The sequence below is a fragment of the Falco cherrug genome, chromosome 10 (assembly GCF_023634085.1).
Source record: "Falco cherrug isolate bFalChe1 chromosome 10, bFalChe1.pri, whole genome shotgun sequence".
Taxonomy (NCBI): Eukaryota; Metazoa; Chordata; class Aves; order Falconiformes; family Falconidae; genus Falco; species Falco cherrug.
Genome location: NC_073706.1, coordinates 21,429,090 through 21,448,871, shown reverse-complemented (window position 1 = coordinate 21,448,871; position 19,782 = coordinate 21,429,090). Strand labels below are relative to the sequence as shown.

At 39.6% G+C, this 19,782-nt stretch overlaps 1 protein-coding gene and 1 long non-coding RNA gene across 3 annotated transcripts in view; both read left to right on the top strand.

The window, feature by feature from the left end:
• The window catches only part of TPCN2 (two pore segment channel 2), a 30,881-nt gene extending 27,115 nt beyond the window's left edge, over positions 1 to 3,766 (top strand). The window contains exons 24-25 of the mRNA XM_055722702.1: positions 410 to 495; positions 1,194 to 3,766. Coding sequence (XP_055578677.1) covers positions 410 to 495; positions 1,194 to 1,272 — 165 coding nt within the window. The 3' untranslated portion in view covers positions 1,273 to 3,766. The remainder of the gene's footprint in view (positions 1 to 409; positions 496 to 1,193) is intronic.
• A 6,630-nt stretch (positions 3,767 to 10,396) lies between these two features.
• LOC114017778 (uncharacterized) overlaps positions 10,397 to 19,782 on the top strand; it is a 30,893-nt gene continuing 21,507 nt past the window's right edge. The window contains exons 1-3 of one of the 2 annotated variants that reach the window (XR_003563024.2): positions 10,397 to 10,784; positions 11,519 to 11,688; positions 13,622 to 13,706. This is a non-coding gene — a long non-coding RNA (uncharacterized LOC114017778). The remainder of the gene's footprint in view (positions 10,785 to 11,518; positions 11,689 to 13,621; positions 13,707 to 19,782) is intronic. The other variant, XR_008734203.1, reaches the window with a different exon arrangement.

Below are 19,782 nucleotides of genomic sequence, written 5' to 3'. Positions count from 1 at the left end.
GGTAGGGGTGCCTGGACTAGGACTAGGTTTATATATTTGTCAGGTTCTTAAAGAAGAAAAAGTACAAAGCAGGTGAACCCTTGTGGATAATTAACACAGTTATCTTGGGGAGGGAGACAGTCCTTGCTGGGAGTAAAATGCAGCAGGGCTGTCATCTGCTGTACTGTTCTCTCACTGTGTGATGAGAAAGTTACTTCATTCCTGAACAACAGGCTTGGATAAAGTAGTGACCTGCAGCCAATCAATATGCTGATGCCTAAATAAATCGCTGCTTTGACACTCTGTTTTAAAAACAAACCTCACCCCCTCTCCCAAACCTTACCTGCAAACATATTGATGTGATATAACCTCTCTTCTGGTGTCATCACAAGTAGCCTTTTTTTTTTCCCCTGTTGCTTTTACATTTCAGAACTTTATTCACAAGTGGGACCGTCGCTGTCATAGAGAACCTCTTTCAGATATTGAATACCAGAGGACAGTTGAACTAATGTTCAGGTGAGTTGGATCTGGGCTTGATAATCAATCTAGTTGGCTTTTGAAGAAAGTGTGCTGGCTGCAAGAGGGTAAAAGAGTTGTTTTCTGTTTCCTCCCTCTGAAACAAACTGTTTCATCTGTTAGTTTGGAAAAATTCAGTATGTGCTTTAGTGGGGCTTGCTTTAAGCTGACTTGGTAGCCTAACTGTATGTGTTCTGCCCATAGCATGATGGGAGAAGAGGTGCTGGGGGTGGTGGGGGGGCTGTGCTGAGGGGGAGAAGAAAAGGGAAGATGAGAGAAGTGATGCACGTTCTTGGCTTATAACAAAATTGTGGGTGGTGAGTTGTTACTTGATGATCACGCACAAGTGGAACTTCTGGTGCACATTGGATATTCAATAGTAGCATTGGGAACATGTTCTCATTTGGGAATTTTTTCAGGAAAACAAATCTACTGACCTTCAGTTGTGTTGTACTGTGTGCAGGAAATTGCTTCCCTGCTTCTTATGGGAAAACAGCTGCTGGTTTCCATGACGCATCTGTAAAGGATGGATCACTTGGAAGTAGATGCATCTTTAGGGAGCATCAACTTATTGTAACTTTAATTCCTTGTTTCATTCTTGAAACAAGTACATGTTAAATCTCAGGATGTGTATTGCAAAAACAAATGCGGAGAAGTTCCCTTTCCTGTCCCTAACAAGTCATGCTTTTTCTTTGTAGAGATGTTTTGGAAGAGCCTACAGAGGAAGAGCTGATGGAAAAACTGCACCAGCATCCACACCTGCACTTATGTAGGTGACTAGTGGGAAGGACTGTGGTGTACTTAGACCTCTGTTTTCTTGAGGCTGTCAGCTGGAAGAATCTGAAAGGATTTTGTGTGACGTGCTGTTAGGAGAGAGGCTTGTAGGGACAGTATGTCAGGTTCTGCTTGGCAATTCTCTGCAGAAATAGGTTTTAAATTTTTGGTTCATATCTTTGTTTTGAAAAAGATTTGAATCTGGCTAATTTGACTTGATTTTAAGTTGCAATTTTAGAGGAATATTGCAGCTGTTATTTTTATAAACTGTTAATATTAGAATGTTTTATTTTCTTTTTTTACGAAGGGAAAATGTGTTTAAAATGACAATGCACTTTAAAACATGAACTTTGTAACCACTAAGCCTGCTACTTTTTTCAGCACAAGAAAATGGAACTGCTTTTTCTGGTAGGTGAGTGGGGCAAGGGCTGTGCCCTGCAATTCATGAACGGATTAGGCAGGACCACAACAAAATCATTAATCTTTTTGTAGTGAGAGTTGAAACACTATTTTTATTGAAAAGTGACACCAGCATATCTTAACAAATTTCCAGAAGTTAATCATGTCAGAACACAATCGATTTCAACTTAGAAACAGGGACTGCCTACTTCACACGTCATATCTTGTTTTTGATCTAGGGTTTGTGCTGGTTGCTTAATGCTGGTAACTTTGAGAAAAGTTAAAACTTTGAATGGAGTAATTGCACTTGTGGCTTTCAATGTGGTAAAATTGAGCTCTCCTTTAGAGTAAACATTCTCATGTTGCTTTTTAGTGGACCTCTTCCTTTTACTTTCTTCCAAGTCTTGTTCTACACTGTATCACATTCCATGAAAAAGCTGAGGGGAGTGAACTTTGGCCGAAATGTAGCACTGTGATCACTATGAGTGTCCTACTTGAAGGTGGGGGAGAAAAAAAGGTTGAATGGGATAAACGAAGTGTGTAGCAGTTTACATTTTCATTTGAGTCTGTGGGAATGGAAAGTGCTCACCAGTGTTGCAAGATTGCATTCTTTTATAGCCTAATGACCACATGCTGTATACCACTAACTTTCATCTGGGGAATACTTTTTGGGTAAATAACTTTGCTGACCTATCTGAAGTGGAGAATTAAGTCAGCCATGTCCACGTGCTTTTCATTATCCCTTAATATTCCTTTAAAAAAGTGGTTTTGTTTGAGTCTTTGTCACATAGAAGAATCACTTCTATGTGATACTAAATCACTATGAAGATTATGTGATAGTAAATCACTATGAAGAATACAATCAATCCCAACTGATATTTTTATATGAAAATATGAAGCTACCCTTTGGAGTGTTGCCTTATTGTTGACACACTTGTCACCAAAATAGACATTATTGTGATCACCTCTGCATTGGCAAAGGCTTGCAGAAGTTAATTGGCCATAGTACTGCTACTATTTATAAGTTATTTGAACATTTTTCAAAAGTGCCAAGCAGCAGTCATTCTGGATGCTTTTCCTTTTCTCTCTCTTTTTTTTTTTTTATTGTGTCATTCATCTTTCCTGCATCAGGGAGAGGAAAATATCTAGCATGATGGTGCATTTGAGCTCAAAAGCATATTTCTGCCTGGTTGTCTTGCTGTTCAGAAGTTGCATAGTGTTTCTTGACTGTTTTTTTTACGTTCTGCTCTTGTGTTTTCTTTGTGCTGTGGAACAAAGCATGTGTTGTAGCTTGTATGTGTAGGACAAATCTGAACTGAATCTGAGCTGCTCCTGCAATCGTTCTTTGCTTGCCTCTTATGCCATGCTCTTGTCTGCGTTCTCTGTTTCAGAATAATCCACCCAGTAACTTGCGCAGTTTTCAGTGCTATTACTATGCTGTTTTTCAGTTATGCACTTAAGAACACACATCATGAGAAGTATATAAAGGCATCAGCACACAGTTCTACTAGATTTGAATTTGTTTTTTTCGGTGTGGCTATGTCGGGACGGTTTCTGCTCCTTCTAGCATGATGTAATCACTGCCACCAGTTTATTGGCACTTACTAACAGAGGTTAAATCTATTTTAGCTTTTTACTGGAGAAAAAAAAAAACTTATTTTTGTTTTCCACTTTTCTGAATACTTGAAGAAGTAACTTTTGTTTTGCCAAAAAGCAAGTGGTTGGTTCTTATCAGCCTGCAAGTTTAATTATTTGGGTTTTTTGTCTTGTGAGGTGGTTTGCTTGGAGTTTTTGGGGTTTTTTTGCTATTTTGTTCCACTACAATCTACCAGAGCAACAGAAACTGGTGTGGGATCATTGTAAACATCACAAATGTCTGTGTTATGCAATCTTGGGATCTGGATAAATGTGGAGAAGGCTTTCTGAAGGCAGTATTCTTAGTCTTGTTTCACATTTGTGTAATTGACTGGAAGCGTAACTGGAACTTAATACAAAATCGTGGTACCTAATGTCACTTGTACTAGAAGATGTAAACGACCATAAGTCTTATGCAATAATTGTACAAATCTTGAAAATAAATGTATGTAACTGGTTAAAATTGGAGGTTTGCATTATTCAAAAAAGATCTTTCTTAAAATATGAAGATAATTGAGGTGTTGAAATGATTCTTGTTGTGTGGTTTTGCCCTTCCCCTTGCTAGTGACTTCTGTTGTGCTCAGCATCTATGCTCTCATTATCTTTACTAGTTGAAGGCTGGGCCCATGGAAGAAGTTACGTGCAAGTGGGACATGACTAGTTTCAAAGTGCAAGACCTAAAGAATGCTGCTCTGTTTTTCTTTGGTTCTAGAGGTGCATAACACCATCTGTAGGTAGTTGATATACTTAGTTCTTAAGGTGAAACATCATTGGAATTGAACTTCATCAACTGTATTAAGCAGCTTGACTTCCATTTGCCTTTCAGTCTTTGCATCTGCAAACTAGGTGGTCCTTCATCTCTTTGCCCCCCGCCCCATCCTGAAAATATCCGTGCAATAAGCATTCTCTTAGCATTTCAACACAGACAGGCTTTGCGCATAACTTGGTAAAGTCCATGGCATTCTTTTCTTTTAAACAGGTTCTGGTTTAGAATATGTTGTTTCTTTAAGAACAGGACAAAATCAATTCTGGTTCAAGCTAAAGGCTTGAGTTTGCTGATGTCTCTGACAGTGGGTGTTGTGGATGCTTGTGTAGCATGTGAAAGCCAAAGCAAATGGAAGGTCATTTTGTGTTATTAAATCAGGCTTAGGTTTTTGTTGCTCCTGAAGGAGGGCCTTAATCGCCAGACTATTGGCTAATTTGAGATTCCTCAGAGATATATTTTTTTTCCTTCCTGCTTTGCTATGAATTTGTATCACTTAAAGATTTAGGAGTGGAGGGAGAGGATGGATGCAATTGAAGTGTTCTTGATTCTTTCAGTAGAACTGCACTGATAAACCTCACAAGCACACTTAACTATGATGACACTTAAAAAGCTTGTAGTGGTCAGAGCTGCAAGCAGTGCAGCTACATTAACCTAGTAACTGTAGAAATTACAGACAGAGGAAGAAATAAGTCTTGGGTGTCAAGGGTTTATGTGAATGAAGTGCATGAGACGTGCTTTCTTGGCCTCTGTTGCAGTGGTTTTGTACATCTTGACATGTCTTAGGGAACGTTGCTTTTTCATCCCTCCCATGCTTTTAATGTGCACAAAAATATAGGGACATGTGAAGCTGTAAGAAAAAATGAGGCCTTTAGGAAACCGATGTAGGGTATAAATTAGTTAACCTCGCATTTTAGAGATATCCTTACCTTGTTAGATGGTTTATCTTATCATCTGCTAGCTTATTACAAGCAGTACATAGTGTTGTTATGGCTTCTGCTGTTGTTGAACATTGTGCTTTAGTCACCTAAGTCATTGCAGTACTCTGTGTCATGGGTTTTTATTGAAAACAAAATAAACATAGCTATCTGCCTGCTTTTTATGTGTCCTATTTTTTTCTTTCACTAGATTTTTGTCTAATTTAAAAGCCCATTCAACTGACAGGATCAAATGCTTTTGGCTTCATCTGCAGTCTTTATAAACAGCCATTTCTTATGTCAGATCTGGGTAGAAATAATTTAGGGGGTGGTGTAGAGAGATAAGCCTTGGTTTCTATTCAAACTGTAAGCACTTTGTTATATAGGACACTGTTTCAAAAGGACCTTAATAAAATAGAGGAAATGGCCAAAATAATAAAAATATAATTTAGGCGATGAATGTGGTCTGTTAAAGTTTTGAAGCACAAAATGTATAAGTACATAGCAGGGGGTAAGAGGTATTAGAAGTCAAATATTATAGGGCTTAGTGTACTAGAAATTGAATGAGCTAACAGCATCTGAAAAGGATCAACAGAAAATTGCTTTGCTGTCATTTGTAATAGTACTTCCTTTTAGGCCCCACTGTTCCCATTTTCAGCCCTGCATTTTAAAATAAACTGGTGGAAGGAGGCATTTATTATAGAGCAGTAACAGAGGTCTTAAGAAAATTTAAAGGTATGAGTTGGGAAGAACTTTGAAGGAAATAATTGGTTCAGGCAAGCAAGAGACAGGAAACTTTTGTTTTTTAAGCTACTAAAGTATCTTCAGTGGTTGTGAGGAGCAAACTCTTGATGTGGTGTAATTGCTGTGTGCTGATTGTAGGACAAGTAGTTTGGATTTCAGTGAAAATAGTTGCTAGATATGAGGGATGCTTCCTAATGGAGCAGTGTAATGTGGGAGGTCACAGGTGCTCCTTGGCTTGAGTGCGAGTTTGATAGTCACCTGCTATAGCTTTGACTGGATGGTTGTGAACCTGCCCCTGCTTGATGATGCCTCAGCTGGTCCCCAAGATCCTGTCCCGCCTACCTCTCTGTGGTTTCACTGGAAAGAATTCCCATGGCTGTAACAAACCTAGCTTTTGTTGTTAGAGCATGTGCTGTTGGTTCTAGCTAATGGCTTACAAATGTTTACAGCATGTGAGTATTACAAGGAAGGATAGCAAAACAAAAATGCTCCTTCAGCTTGCCTTTACAACTAAATCTCATCTTCCTGTTTATATGTGCTCATTGCTAATACGTGAACAACATCCCGTGGTTCCTGAACCATCTCCCCATAGTTCTGCATGCAGTTCTCTTTGCTGGGTTCCCTTTAAACTCATTTCTACATCCCTTTTAGGGCAAGAGGAGGAATGTGCTGCCCTTCTCTGAATCAGTGTTTGCTCATTGGCAAGCAAGCCGAGCAGATGGGATAACTTGATCTTTCCCTTGGTGAGAATGCTTAATTTGGGCACTCTGCTCTACTTGCTACCAGCTGTGTGTCACACGTTTTGTGACATCTTTGACACTTTAGCTCTTATATCAAACTTGGTTTAGTGAATGAATGTTAAAGTTACTACCAGGTCACTGACGCTTTGTAATGTCTAGAAGCAGCTAAAAAAATCTTACAAAAGGGAATTGTTAACTGAAATTGGTCTGATGTTTCACTGGATCTAAGGCGGCTTAGGATCTGAAGCCTTTCAATGAGAACTGAGCACCTAAACTCTGATGGGGAGAAGAGGAAATGGTCCGGAGACTTAAGCATGCTCAGTATCATTAGAGAACTCGTAGAAGTATGAGCTAATGTGTTGCAGAACTGTGAACTGGGCTTTCCTGCCATCTCAATATCTCCAATACCTTATTCCTGATACCATCACTCTTTTTAAAGATTAAATAGGTTGTGTAGTACCTAAATGAGAAAGTTAGGGTCATGGGAAATCTGTTGCTTATTCAGGAATAAACACTAAATCCTCGGACTTCTTTAATCATAAGCTTCATATTTCATTCTGTACTTAAATCTTTTTGTATATTTGTAGACCTACTGTTTTCCCACAATGAAGTGAGAAAAAATGTTCAGGAAAAATCCTCAAGGCTGAGATGACTTTCTTCAAATATGAAGTATATAGCGATGAGTACAGCAAACTACTGGAGGAGGCACCTGTCATTATCTCCCATAAAGAATATGAAAAGAACTTCAAGGCTGTATGTAACATAGTCACAACACATAATAAGTATGTGTGTTTTTAAAAAGTGTCCTAGTTAACTAAAACTGATGCTTTCTGGAGGAAACAGTCTGATATACAGTTACCTCCATCATATATGCAAATCTGAAATACATGAATACTCATCAGTTGTCCCCACTTTAATTTGATATTTAAGGAGTTTGACAAAAGTGTGACATAAGGATACTATGCACTCATTTATGGTTTGTCATGAATTACCCATGTTACCTACTGTAAGGGAAAACTTAATTACCTTCCCTGACTTAGAGTTCCAGCCTTTTATGTAGTTCATTTGCATTGGTTTTCCTATCTAGTCCTGTACTTGGAATTTTTCCACAGTATTTGTATAAAAAATAGTTTACTGATAGTGATTCTTTTTTTATCTTTATCTTTGAACTGTAAGTTGAAGACAATTGCAGCTTGTCCTTTTCTTTAATGCTAGAAATTCCTTGTAACAGTCTGTCATCTTTTTTCCATTAAGCTAGCTGAGCAGGTGTTGTCTTTGTTCTGTACAGATACTTTCACGGCCCCCATCATTGCATTATTTGAGTGCCTCCCAAGTACTTTCCTGAAAACATTCTGCTGGGATAGGAAAATATTACTATCCTTATTGTGTAGATGATCAGCTGAGATATTTGGTGATCTGCCCACAGCCGAGCTTGAAATCCGTGGGAGAGTTAAGAATTAAAACCCACAGTCCCTGCTCATTGCCTTTGCTCACAGACAATACTGCTTTCTTTTTTTGCAACAGCTGTGAACTTCAATTGTATGTTTGTAAGATGCTGTTGACACTTCCACAGCGATTGGTTTATAGTTTTGCTACTGCCTATTCTTGCATGTAAATTTTATGTTTACTTTGTTTTAAAATAGGAGAAAAAATCCTGGAACCTCTGAACTTCTAACTCTACTGGTTTCCCACCTTATCAAAAAAGGAGGGAAGTCTATTACTGATTTGCCATCTGATTTATACTTCTTAGGGATGATCTGAGGCTGGCACATGTGCTGGAAGCTTAGTACATGTAAGTAAACTGCTAGATTCCAGTAATTAAGGTACTACTGTAACTGTACAAAAATCCAGGGAAAAAATACAGCAGTTATTTGACTGCTCCAACTTTGACTTGTCAGACCTGAAACTGGCTTCAAGTATGCTTGAGTTTTCCTTTAGCCACGTCTTCCTTTGTGCTGCTTGTGTTTTATTCTTTTTGGTGAGCGACGAGTCTGACTTGTCAGAGCTGGTGAGGGCTTCCAGCATCATACTGAATTTGGAGAAGCGTCCAACAGGCTAATTGCCTTACATGATTTTGCTGACAAAGGATCATCAGCATTTGAGAGAATGGAAATTCATATCAAAATAGAGTGCATCTTTAAGACCAAGTTCTATGGTATAGCGGGTGTATGTCTGTGTAACGTGAAATATAATCTCCAGTAGTGCTACAGGTTGCTGGGCTGGATGCAGAAATTACTGAGTCAAATCGTAAGGATTATGTTACACAGCCTGACACACCAGGTAAGACCAGAAGGGATTTTGATTTTTATTTAAAGTTAGAGTTATTGTGTAGGATTCTGGGTAAAATCAGACTGGTTTCTGTTAGCTTAAAGAAAAGAATTACCGTTTTGTGTGTGATACGAAACTGTAACACTATAGCATTGAACTGGGTAGTGGTAGTATAACAATGACCTTGTACAACAAGCATCCTACTGAGGTGAGCTGGAAAGCCAGTCTAGTTTGTATTATTTTATTATGTTAGGTCTCCTTGCGTTTAGGAATGAATTGGTTCCACACGTAATGTGCTGAGCCGTTGCCAGTGCTATTTTTTAGTAAGTAATGATCTTAGAAAGTAAAACTCGAGCCTTTAATGTGTCTTTCCTTACTTGTTTGATACCAGTGAGAGTCATCTTGTATTTCACCAAAACTGCAAGTGTTTGGTTTCCAGTGTCCCGGATAATTGGTGGTTACTCTGAAAAGACCTGAACAATTACTTGTTCTTTAAACATGTTTTTTCTATACCTTTTCTGTAAAATCAAAGGTGAAGGTGTTAAATCAAGACGATATAACTTAGATCAAAGTAGCCAGCAGAAGGGGCCATAGGAGGATTGTCCTTTAAGCTTCACCACGTTGTGTAAGGTGTTACCTCTTTCTTTCTCTAATCAGATTTCATGAAGAAAGCAAAGTTATTCTTTCCTGAAGTAATCAGAGCCCTCGGGTAGATCAGCAAGAAAAGCACCTGCCTTTCTTGCTTTAGATTTGGTTGATAAACCCCAGTTTTTGATAGGAGTTGGTTAATCCATAACTGAAGCATGTGGCCACAGCAACACCTGCCATGCAGGTGAGCTTTTAGTCTTGTTAATATACAAATACGGTATATATTTTTGTATTAACCTTGCATGAACATGCACCCAATGCACCCAGTGATCATTGTTAGTAGGAGAATTTAATGAAATGAGATCATAAATGTCTAATGTACTTTTTGTTGGGCAATAAAGTTGCCCACATGTTGTAATTGAGGTCTGAAGTTAACATGCTTGCTGGGGCCTCCCAGGGGTAGATTACGTAGGCTAATAGAGCACTTGAAAAAATGTTTTTCATGCTGTGCTTTGCCTCCTGTTATGTCCACTAGCCTTTCCTCCTTAACTCTGTCTTGGGTTGGTGCCCACTCTAATATCTACTGCCATCAAACTCAGCACTTGAAAATTAGGCACACGTTTGAAACATCTGCTTGACTGAGACCCTCCACAGTGACTATTAAGCCTTTGCCTCTGACATTTTCCGAAGTCCTTGGTTCTCTTCTTGTCTCCTGAGTGACCCTGCTGTAGTCCTCTGCAGATCTGTAAAGCAGGCTCCTATACTTCCTAATTGTGCAGATATTGGAAAGTGAAGTGGAGGCTGAAGGTTCGGGTTCAGGCTTAAATTTTCTAGAACTCAACTACAGCGTATAGGTGGCCAGTGTGTTTAAATCTGGAGCACTTTATATTCAGTTCTGTCCCAAAGTTTCATGTGTGTGGCTTCTGATTTGCACAGAGAAGTGTTACCTGTCTTTTCACCAGACACTCATGAACAGGTGTTTGGGGAGGACCCCATCTAATTTACCAAATGAGAAAGGGTTGAATTAAATCCCATATAGATAAAAATGGTGTTTCAGATAAAAAGGGTTGTGACCCATCAATGTATGTAAGAATCCCACTGAGAGGAAGGCAAATGCATTTTATAAGAAGGAATTTCACAAGATTTGTGTTAACTATGTTACATTACAGCTCCTTTTTCTGTGGCAACCAATGTGTTACTGTGCTAACAGACTAACCAGAAGACAGAACTCATGTTTTACAGAAACTTGTGTCCTTTTACAGAACAAACTCGTGATGGAATATTTGTCAGGATCTGTAGATCTGCTATTTCATTGCTACGGTTGCTTTCTCCCCCAGCAAATGTACACTGGCTGTGCCTTTACGTGTGACTATCGGGGGATGTTACTGTGCCCAATGACCTTCCCTGACACTGCTTTTCTATGGCCTTGGGTGACAGCTCCACAGTTACATTATGTTTGAGGTAAATACCTTTGATGTGACTATTGTATCATTAGATCTGATTGTCTGTCTTGTACCCTGTGTTGGTGTTCAGGGTCAAGTAAGTAAAATAGTACATAAAAAAAAATAAATGTGTGAAATGTTGCCATTTGAATTTGGAAGTACTTTACTGCAGAGGTGGGCTTACCAGTGGGGTTAATGGGACTGGAGCCCTACAATTAACTGAATTCTGCTTTGCCATATGTGCTTCAAGTCATTTTACAGAATTATGGTCACAGCACTGCACAATCTTTCTAACTGTACTATATCATCTTAGCTGGTTAATTGTGACTTAGAAATGGATTACCCATGTGGAAGATTGTGGTGGGTCAGACGCAGTGCTTGAAAGTGCTTTTGGAATAAGTTTTGAAAAGCTGATTGATGTGACCTCTCATGGAAGGGGACTGGGGGCACACAAAGTCTGCTCTGCAAGCTCCTTGGGGCAGAAATCCCATCTCTTGTGGTGAAAATAGATGATGGAAGTGAGGCAAAATGATTTTGGGCACAAGAACTTCTCTCGGGAGTGGGGACTGAACCCAAATCCTGCATCTGCCACTTCTGTTAGACTGTTCTTGGTAAATTTGACATGAAGTTGGAACTTCGGTCCTTTGGCTCGCATGTCTTAATTTGCTGCTGTGATGGTGGATTTCTTGTAAGCAATTCTCCCACATTTTCCTGCAAAGGTCCTCATTATATTGGTTGGCTGTCTCATCACAGATACCATGCTGTTTGTGATCTGTTGGCACTGTTTAAAAAGGAAATTGTGCAGGGCTCATCTGCACAGCTTCCCAGTCACAGACCAGTGCTTCAGGGGAGCAGTGAACAGGGAGATCAGGAGTTTTCTTTTCACATGCTGCAATCTCGTTTTGAGACGCCAGCTTGCTGAGGTAGGTAGGCTTTGGGCAGGAGGATGCTCGTGCGTGTGCATCTGAATACTGGAAATCCCAGGGCCAAGTGGAGCTGCACAGAGGGACAGCCTTGCCTCTTTTTCCTGACCAGGGAGAGGAGGCAGGAGCCTGGGACAGTCTTTTCCCCTGGAAGCAGCATCTGAAGGGGTCCAGCATCTCCTTGTGAGGTGGAGATGATAGGATGAATGTGGGGGTGCACGGGTGCTTTTTGGGAGGGTGTGAAAGGAGGTGTGAGGTGTTAGGAGTTGGAGAGCAGAGATGTATAGAGGAATTAAAGTTTACTTGTGTGAGTTTGTACTTGGTATGTATTTGTAAGATGAATTGCAATGCTATTACAGAAAATGGGGAAGCAGGGAGAAACAAGATGTTTAAAACCAGGACAACTGAAAAAAAAAATTGAATCCTGAAGAAGACGTAAAGATTGTCTTTATTTTAAAAAGCTTCGTGCATACTAATTTTCTTTTTTGTTTTAATTGGGGGGGGGGGGGGGCATGGCAGGATTATTTTTTTAACTCTGTAGTTGTGATGTTAGCCAGCAGAGGGAGGTCAAGACCCCGTTTTAGACTGTGCAGATTGGGCTGTATGAGCAGCACTTCTGGATGCACTTAATGGAACATTCTCAGCATAGTTAAGTGTTGGGGCCTGAATCAAGGGGTTAGGATACAATCAGGTGGTTTTTTTTATGAAAAAATGTAAGAAGGTATCTTTTGAAGCAGTGAATTATCAGTAATGCAAATCTGTACCTGGAACACCCTTGCATTGTGATTGGAGTAAGAAAATGTAAGAGTAAGAAAGTGAAACTTCTTAGAAGCTACCAAATCAATTTTCATTGTCCCGTCTGAATGAAATATAGTTAAATACCACTAACTTCTAATGAGTCTCAAAACACTTTCTGATCTTTGAGAACACCAGACAGCAGCAGTGGGCATAATGTTTTGAGAGTAACCTCTAAATTTTAACACAATGATCAAATTTTCTTGTAGATGGTTCTTGGGAAAGAAGTTAATTCTACATTTCTTCAGGTTTTTAGTGTATATTCTAGGACCTGTATATTCTAGTGGCAGGGGCATCCTGCTACATCTTTTGTGCCAAAACAAGAGTAATAGTGAAATATGTGAAAATAAATCAAGCACTGCTAGGTTTCCTTTAAACCTATAATTGTGGTCCCTCTGTGACAATAAGCTCTCAACTGAGCATTCATCCACTCAACTGAGCAGTTGGGAGGTTTATACCATCTCAAGCTGATAGCTTAAAATGTAAACCACATTTTCAAGTAATTCATTGTATAAAGTGGTCTTGAAAATGTTAAATTATACTAATTTGAGCAGATGTTGTTGCCCTAGCAATCTGGACAGATTTTTCACAACTGAGCAGCTTGTTCTTGTGTGCAAATACATATTGACAAAAGCTTCTTTGCTAGTTTCTTGAATTTCTTTAGATGGGCATTCTACAGATGTATATTTTTACTGCAAGGAAAGATGAAGTGTTGAAACATTTGAAGACTTAATTATAGGTGAGGTGAATCTCAAGATACAAGTAATAGCGTTTCCCTTTTTCACTTAAATCTGATGGGCTACCACTTGTGTTTATATACCATTGGAAACTTAATGTAGATGTAGTAGTAACGACTAAAACAAGTTGTGCTTTGTAAAGAGACCAAAGAAAGGAACTGAACAGTCCTTGAGTGAAAACAGTGAGGGGAATCAGCGTGTCTGGCATTGACATAATACTGCGAAATCAATGCTTTGATCAACTATAAAGCATAACAGCTGTGTGAAAGGTTTGCTGTGGTTAGCTGGCATTATCTCTTGTGTAAAGGAAAGTACATTGTAAACTAGTAAAAATTAACTGCCAGAGCACAATGATGTTTTTGTGACTAGGAATTCAGATAAAGTTTTGCTTCTGTTGGCAGAATGATAAAAAGAACTGGGGCCATTTGCATACAGGTGAAGAGAGGCGGTGATGTCCCGTGTTCCGCAGAGGCCAAGGCACCACAGGTATGTGAAGTGCTTCAGCTCTAAGTGCTGCCTTTAATTGATTTTTTTTTTTTTTTTTTTTTTTAAACCTGGTTAATTGTGGAGTAGGCAGAAATGGTCTTGGGGAATGGGCAATACCAGGAGAAGTCATTGGGTGGCAGCAGAGCATTTAGCACTTCCCATGGCAGCCCAACAAAATAAAAGCAGAAGGAACTGTAGTTCTGCATAATTTTGGTATAGGTAACTGAAAATGAGATTTCAGAATGGTATTTGTGGTGAGAGAGTGCTGTGTGTCTGAGACAAGAGATTTCTCTCCAGAAGTGTGTTTGCATCTCTCTCTGTATATATATATAAATTAAATATTTTGTATAAATACATGTGTACACGTACACATTAAACCTATGTCTTTGTGTGGCATCTGCAGTTTTTAGCTCTGGTAGAGTAGCGAGGAGCTTTAACGTGATTATTACAACTACCAGCTCCCAAATTAGATCCCATATCCCTGACAGATCAAGCTTGTTCCAAAGATATATAGCTTAGTGCCAGTGTGAATAAAGCCATGTAATAGTTCTAAATTACTTTCCTGCTGGAAGGAATTGAGTGGGTCTCTGAATGTGGCCAGCAATACCCACTTTCAGCAAAACTGATAATTTTTATTGGTTGTGTTTGGCTTTTTGTAACAGAAGTATGAGAAGCAGGTCAGTTAGTATTTGTTTTCCTTTTTGGAAGGAGTTAACCTCTCCATATTTTTTCTACAGTGTAAATATTGAGTCTTTTTGGATTATGTGAATGGTGCTCGAAGGACTTTGAAAATGTTCTGTTTTTGGAACTAGAAGCTCAGTGTGTTTTGGGTGTGTTCATTTCAGTGAAGAGACAGAGGATTTGTTTTTATTTGTTTTGCGTTTTCCTTTTAACATCAGACCTGGAGAGGGGTGATGCTATGTACCTTAAAGGAATGTGGTATGGCCTTAAGAAGAATGCAAACTGTAGCATGCATACATAAATGTATGTGTTTCCTTTTCATCCTACACATTATGGCATTGCAACTCTGTTTGCTAGCTTGTGCTGAGTTGTTTGAGTTGCTGCTACTGTAAGGATCTTACCTTTGAACTGTTCTGTGATAGCCTGTTCTGCTGTCACCACCATGGGAATGCTATCCATCTAATACTTTATGGACAGTGTCCCTGCAAATATGGAAACTCAGTGATTGAAAGGAATGTAACATGTTCCTTTTGCTACTTTGCTTGGGAATAAGAAAGTTAAAAATGGGCAACTGTAAGGAATTATTCCACCATCAAGTTTTAATTTCTGCTGTTTGGAAGGTGCCGCTAACAATTCATGCTGGATGCAGTCTTCCAAGTATAGGTTGAACTGAAGTGTGTGCAACGCTATGCTACAGAGCCATGTTTTATCTTGAAGATAAGCAGTTTGGGGACAAAAGCCCACACTTAGAGTACTTGAAGGAAGAGGCTGCTCACACTGACTTCCTACAGGCATTAGGGACAGTCTGGCTTGAGATTTGCCTCTGCAATAGGAAGGGACTTGTGGTTCATAGCTTCTGCTGACAGCTGAGCTGAACGTGAGCTACCAAATCTGTACTTTCTGGACTCAAGATCTTGCCTTGGTAATGCCAAGTTTTTCCGAACAACACTCATTTCTGTGTAGTTTCAGGACTCTGCTGGATTTGGAAGTCCCTGCTCAAGCTAAAACCCAAAACTTGTAGAAACAAGGTATTGCCTCTGATGAAGAGCTGCCCTGTTTTCAAGCTCTCACTAAGCTCAGAATTCGGTGCTTGCTCCTACACCTCGAAAAGCTATTATCTTTTTCCAGTAAGGGGCAGCAGTACCTGGATCCCAGCTACCTAGGAGTCTTAAACCCATGTTTACTGGTGGCATGTGACCTCTTCAAGGAATAAGGGCTTTTGGCTCCTGCAGAGCTTAATAAAGCCTCTTTTTACACCCTGTTTTTAGTACTGTTGGGGACTCTGAAGAAAGAGGTCTCTAAAACTATATTAACACTTTGGCTGAGCGTATTACTGCTGAAAATAGGTATTAGAATAGAAGTTAGCACATCAGTTGACAAAAGTATCAGATGTCCCCTGCCCTGAAAAACTTACAAAAATAGGTAAGAAGCAATGCGTGAAAGGAAACCTGTTCAGTTATAGGAAGGTCTGGTTATAGTGTTTTTTAGTTTTATTCACTCATTCCAAGCAAGAAGAAATGGCATGGAGGTGAACTGTAGAGAACCCAAAGCAGGAAAGAAATTCCACAAAGTCAGTATTTGCCAAGTGTGCCTGGACTTGCTCCTTTGCGATGTAACCCTACCTCTGTGTGTTTGTGTGCCTGTGTTTGGGAAGCTGAGAGGGCAGGGTGTGCTCAAGCACAGATGTTTTAGGTGATCTCAGCTGAACACAGGGGGCGGAGGGCAGTCTTGGAGGCATCAGCACTGATTTGGTAGGTCAGAATGTGAGCACATCTCTCAGTAGTGTTGTAACATGCTTTCTGTGAGAAATGTAAGCTACCATGTCACTTAGGGAGCAAGTAGGAGGTAGGTGGTACAGCTAAGGGAGCTGCCTCGTGGAAGGCACAAAACAGAGAATGGGGAAAGAGGACAGTGATGGGTAAGGTGGCAGTGAGACCTCATTCCTTGTATTTGGACCAGATGCCATGAGGTTATTAACACTGCATGATCTTCTTTCTATCTGCAGTGATTAAACTACAGTGAATGCAGTTCATCCCTGCTGTTTTCTCTTACTAGTTTAAGTAATTCCCTCATTACTTGTTGCATCCGCATAGCTCTGTACTTATTTCTATTTGCCTATACATGGGGGAGATGTCCCCTCATGCAGTGTTTCATTATTTGCTTCCATGCTTAGTGTTCACTTTTTCAGAACGTTAAGGTGTAGACTGGAAAGGACAGGAGTTACAGTACTGAAGGTCAAGGGTACAGGCTCTTAACGATACCTCTCTTTGGCATGAACGTGCATACTAGGAATGCAGTCATTGGTGAGAATGTGATGGTAGAAACAACACTGTGCTTTTTTATCTGTAGAGAATTTATTTGAAGCCACTTAGGGATTATGTCTGCCTGTGGTGATTAAGAGAATTGGTGGTAGAAAATGAAGGTGACTAATGGGAGTGCTGTCAATTTTTTGTTTGTAGTACACATTGCAGAATTTTCTTACTTTCTTTTTGATGAAGACGCTGGTTGAGGAAAGAGGCTGATACTGGAAAAACTTAAAAGGCTATTAATTAGAAATCCATTCTAACTGTTCTGGTACTGATGCTTTATATCCTTTTTGAGACTATGTGTGCTGGTTCTGTCTCTTGGAGGAGTCGGCTTTCTAAATCTCAACTTTGTAACCCTTAATTAATAGCTTTTTGAAATAAATTGCCTCTGGCTTTCATTTCCTTCATATTCAGGGGTTTGTCATCATGACTGCAGAAAAAAACCCACAGTGCCTATTGTCCTGTGCCTATTTTACGTGCTGACAATGAAAAAACTTTCTTTTTCCCCACAAGTTTGCAATGACATTCTCGTCTTTTCTACGGGTTACTTCAAGAGGATAACCACCATTTCCTCCCAGTTAACTTCCCTGTGTCAAAGAGATTTGATCATTTCCATGGGTGGAAAAGGGCAGTTTGCAGGCTGATAATTGCTTACGTACCTCTGCAGGCTGTTGCAAAGGATGCTATCTTAGGGCAAATCTCTAGGAGACACAAAACCAGCATGTTAACAGAACAGCATGAGGATCTGTAAGATAAGCGTTGACTGGTGCGTGGAGTCCTTATAGCCTGAGTAACCACAACCAATGGTCAGTTTTGCTAGTAACTCTAGCAGGAATTCTTGAGGGTTCCCTTGGATCCGTCTTGTATTCAGCAAGTGCATCCAAATCTCACATGTTTCAAAGAGTGATTTTTAGGCTGATGCCTGTTTTAATGGAAGTTTTAGCTAGAAAGGTTCAGGCTGTGTAATTAGGGAAAAGATTATACAGGAATTTTTGAGCAAAGAGGAAAGTAAGTACTGTCATCTTGAAGAAGGGCAACCTAAGTCATCAAAGCATTGATGTATTTTTGGGACACATTGAGCTGAAATGCAGTTACTCGAAAGCTCTGTAGGCAGGAAAGCAATATACGTACGACTATATGAGTGCTAATGAGGTGCCTTGGTGTCCTAGTATGTGTACTGTTCTTGTGGTGGAGGTGACTTCCCAGAAAAAGTGATGTAAAAATTGTAGAGACACTTGCTTGAATCTACGCTGAGTATGAGCTTTTGTGTTGACAGGTAGTGGTACCGTTACCTCTGCACGTTGTAAATAGCTGTCAATAATCCATGTAGTTGTGTTAATGCTCTGAATTCTTCTGTAATATGGTCTAGGATATTTCATAAATTCTGGTCATGGATGTGCAAAGAAGCATCTCTACTTTTTCTTCAGCGTTTAGGATGATGTTGTTCAAGTCCCGACTCCATTACCCTCGTTCAGTGCTGAATTGGTGGCCCAATTACAAATTAGGGGGTTGTGCCGATTTTTGCCAGTGTACCACAGAACTTTGTCATGTGGCCTTATATATAAGGAAATTAATAATTATGTATTATTCATAAAACAATGTTTCCATCATTTTGTCCGTTTCTTCTCCTTCAATACACCAGCAGAGGGTGAAGGATTTATTGCCTACTGAATTTAGTTTAAATTCAGGGATAAACTACTCTGACTCCCCTTCTGAAAGAACTGTTCCTGTGATCTGAAACACTCTGTGCTTTCTGAATGCATAACGTATGCTGTGTGCCATGCGAAGCTAGGAGGTACGTCCTCTCCATGTCTGAGTAGTGTTCACAGCAAAAACTTCCGATGTACCCTTTTCAAGCTTTTTGAAGCATTATTGTTTTCTTTCAGAGCTGCCAAGTGGATGTCTGTCTGGAATGTGCAGTTTTAAGCTTTTTTTAGATCTGCCTGATAGTTTCTGGTCTGCATGAGGGAGATGATTAAGTAAGGTGGCTGCAAGGATCCGTCTTGATCTGAAACTGTGGCTTTCTACAGCAGGCTTGACTGCTCAGTGCACACTCGGGGAGTTCTTCCACTCTTTGTTGCATGCCCTACTGAGCTGGGTTACAAACAGCACTTTGTATTCTGAAAATGTAGCCAAAGGTGGAAACTTGAACTTCCTGGAAGAGAAAACAGATCCTTTTGGTATCTCAAAACGGGTTAGTCCTTGCAATATCCCAACACATTTTTTCTGACTAGAAGGCCGGGATTCTGAGCTCTTGATTTCTTAAGAGAGTAGTGGAAATTAGTCTACTATTCAGCAGAATTTTGAGCAAATTTTTTGAGCTGTTCTGCAGAAGGCGGCATTATTTCTTGACTCCAAGTCCACTGAGGAGTCTGAAAGATTTCCACTGCTTTCAGTGGGCTTTGGTCAGACATGTGATGCCTGATTCATGATTATGGAAATAGCACGGAATGTCACTGTGGGGTGTTTTTGGACCCTAAAAGCAGATGGGCAACATACCTATAGCCTAGCTTTTCATATTTTCCAAGTGCTTTTCCACTAAGAAAATGAAGTAAATAGTTACTATAAAATTATCAGTAAAAATTATCTAGATGCTCGATGTGTTCAGAAACAGTTTTTTAAATGGTTTTCAGGGTGTCTTCCTGAGTCTTTTGAAATTTTCTATATCCAAATACAGTGTCTCATAGGACAATTTTTCAAATTGAATGTTTTCCTATTGTATTCAGGCAGCTCAATGAAGAGAAAGGAGTGGTTGTGAGCAGGTATGACTTGCTCCTAAGTACCCTGAAAAGATAAATGAGCAAGACTTGAATAAAAACAAATTTGTCACCGTGATTTAATAGTTCAGAGATGCCTAGAATAAAAAGTGTGGTTACATTTTTGTGGTGCATAATTTGTTTGAAATAAATGTTTTTTTCCAAAGAATTTTAGTGATTTAGGTTCTGTAATATTTGGCATGTTTGTTATGTGCTTTCTGGGGTTCCTTTTGCAAAGATGGATAAAGGATTGATATCACTCTGGAGAGCGTTTATCTAGAGTAAAGGCAGTTTCTTTTCATTCTCTGATTCTTATGGTAGTGACTAGAGGCT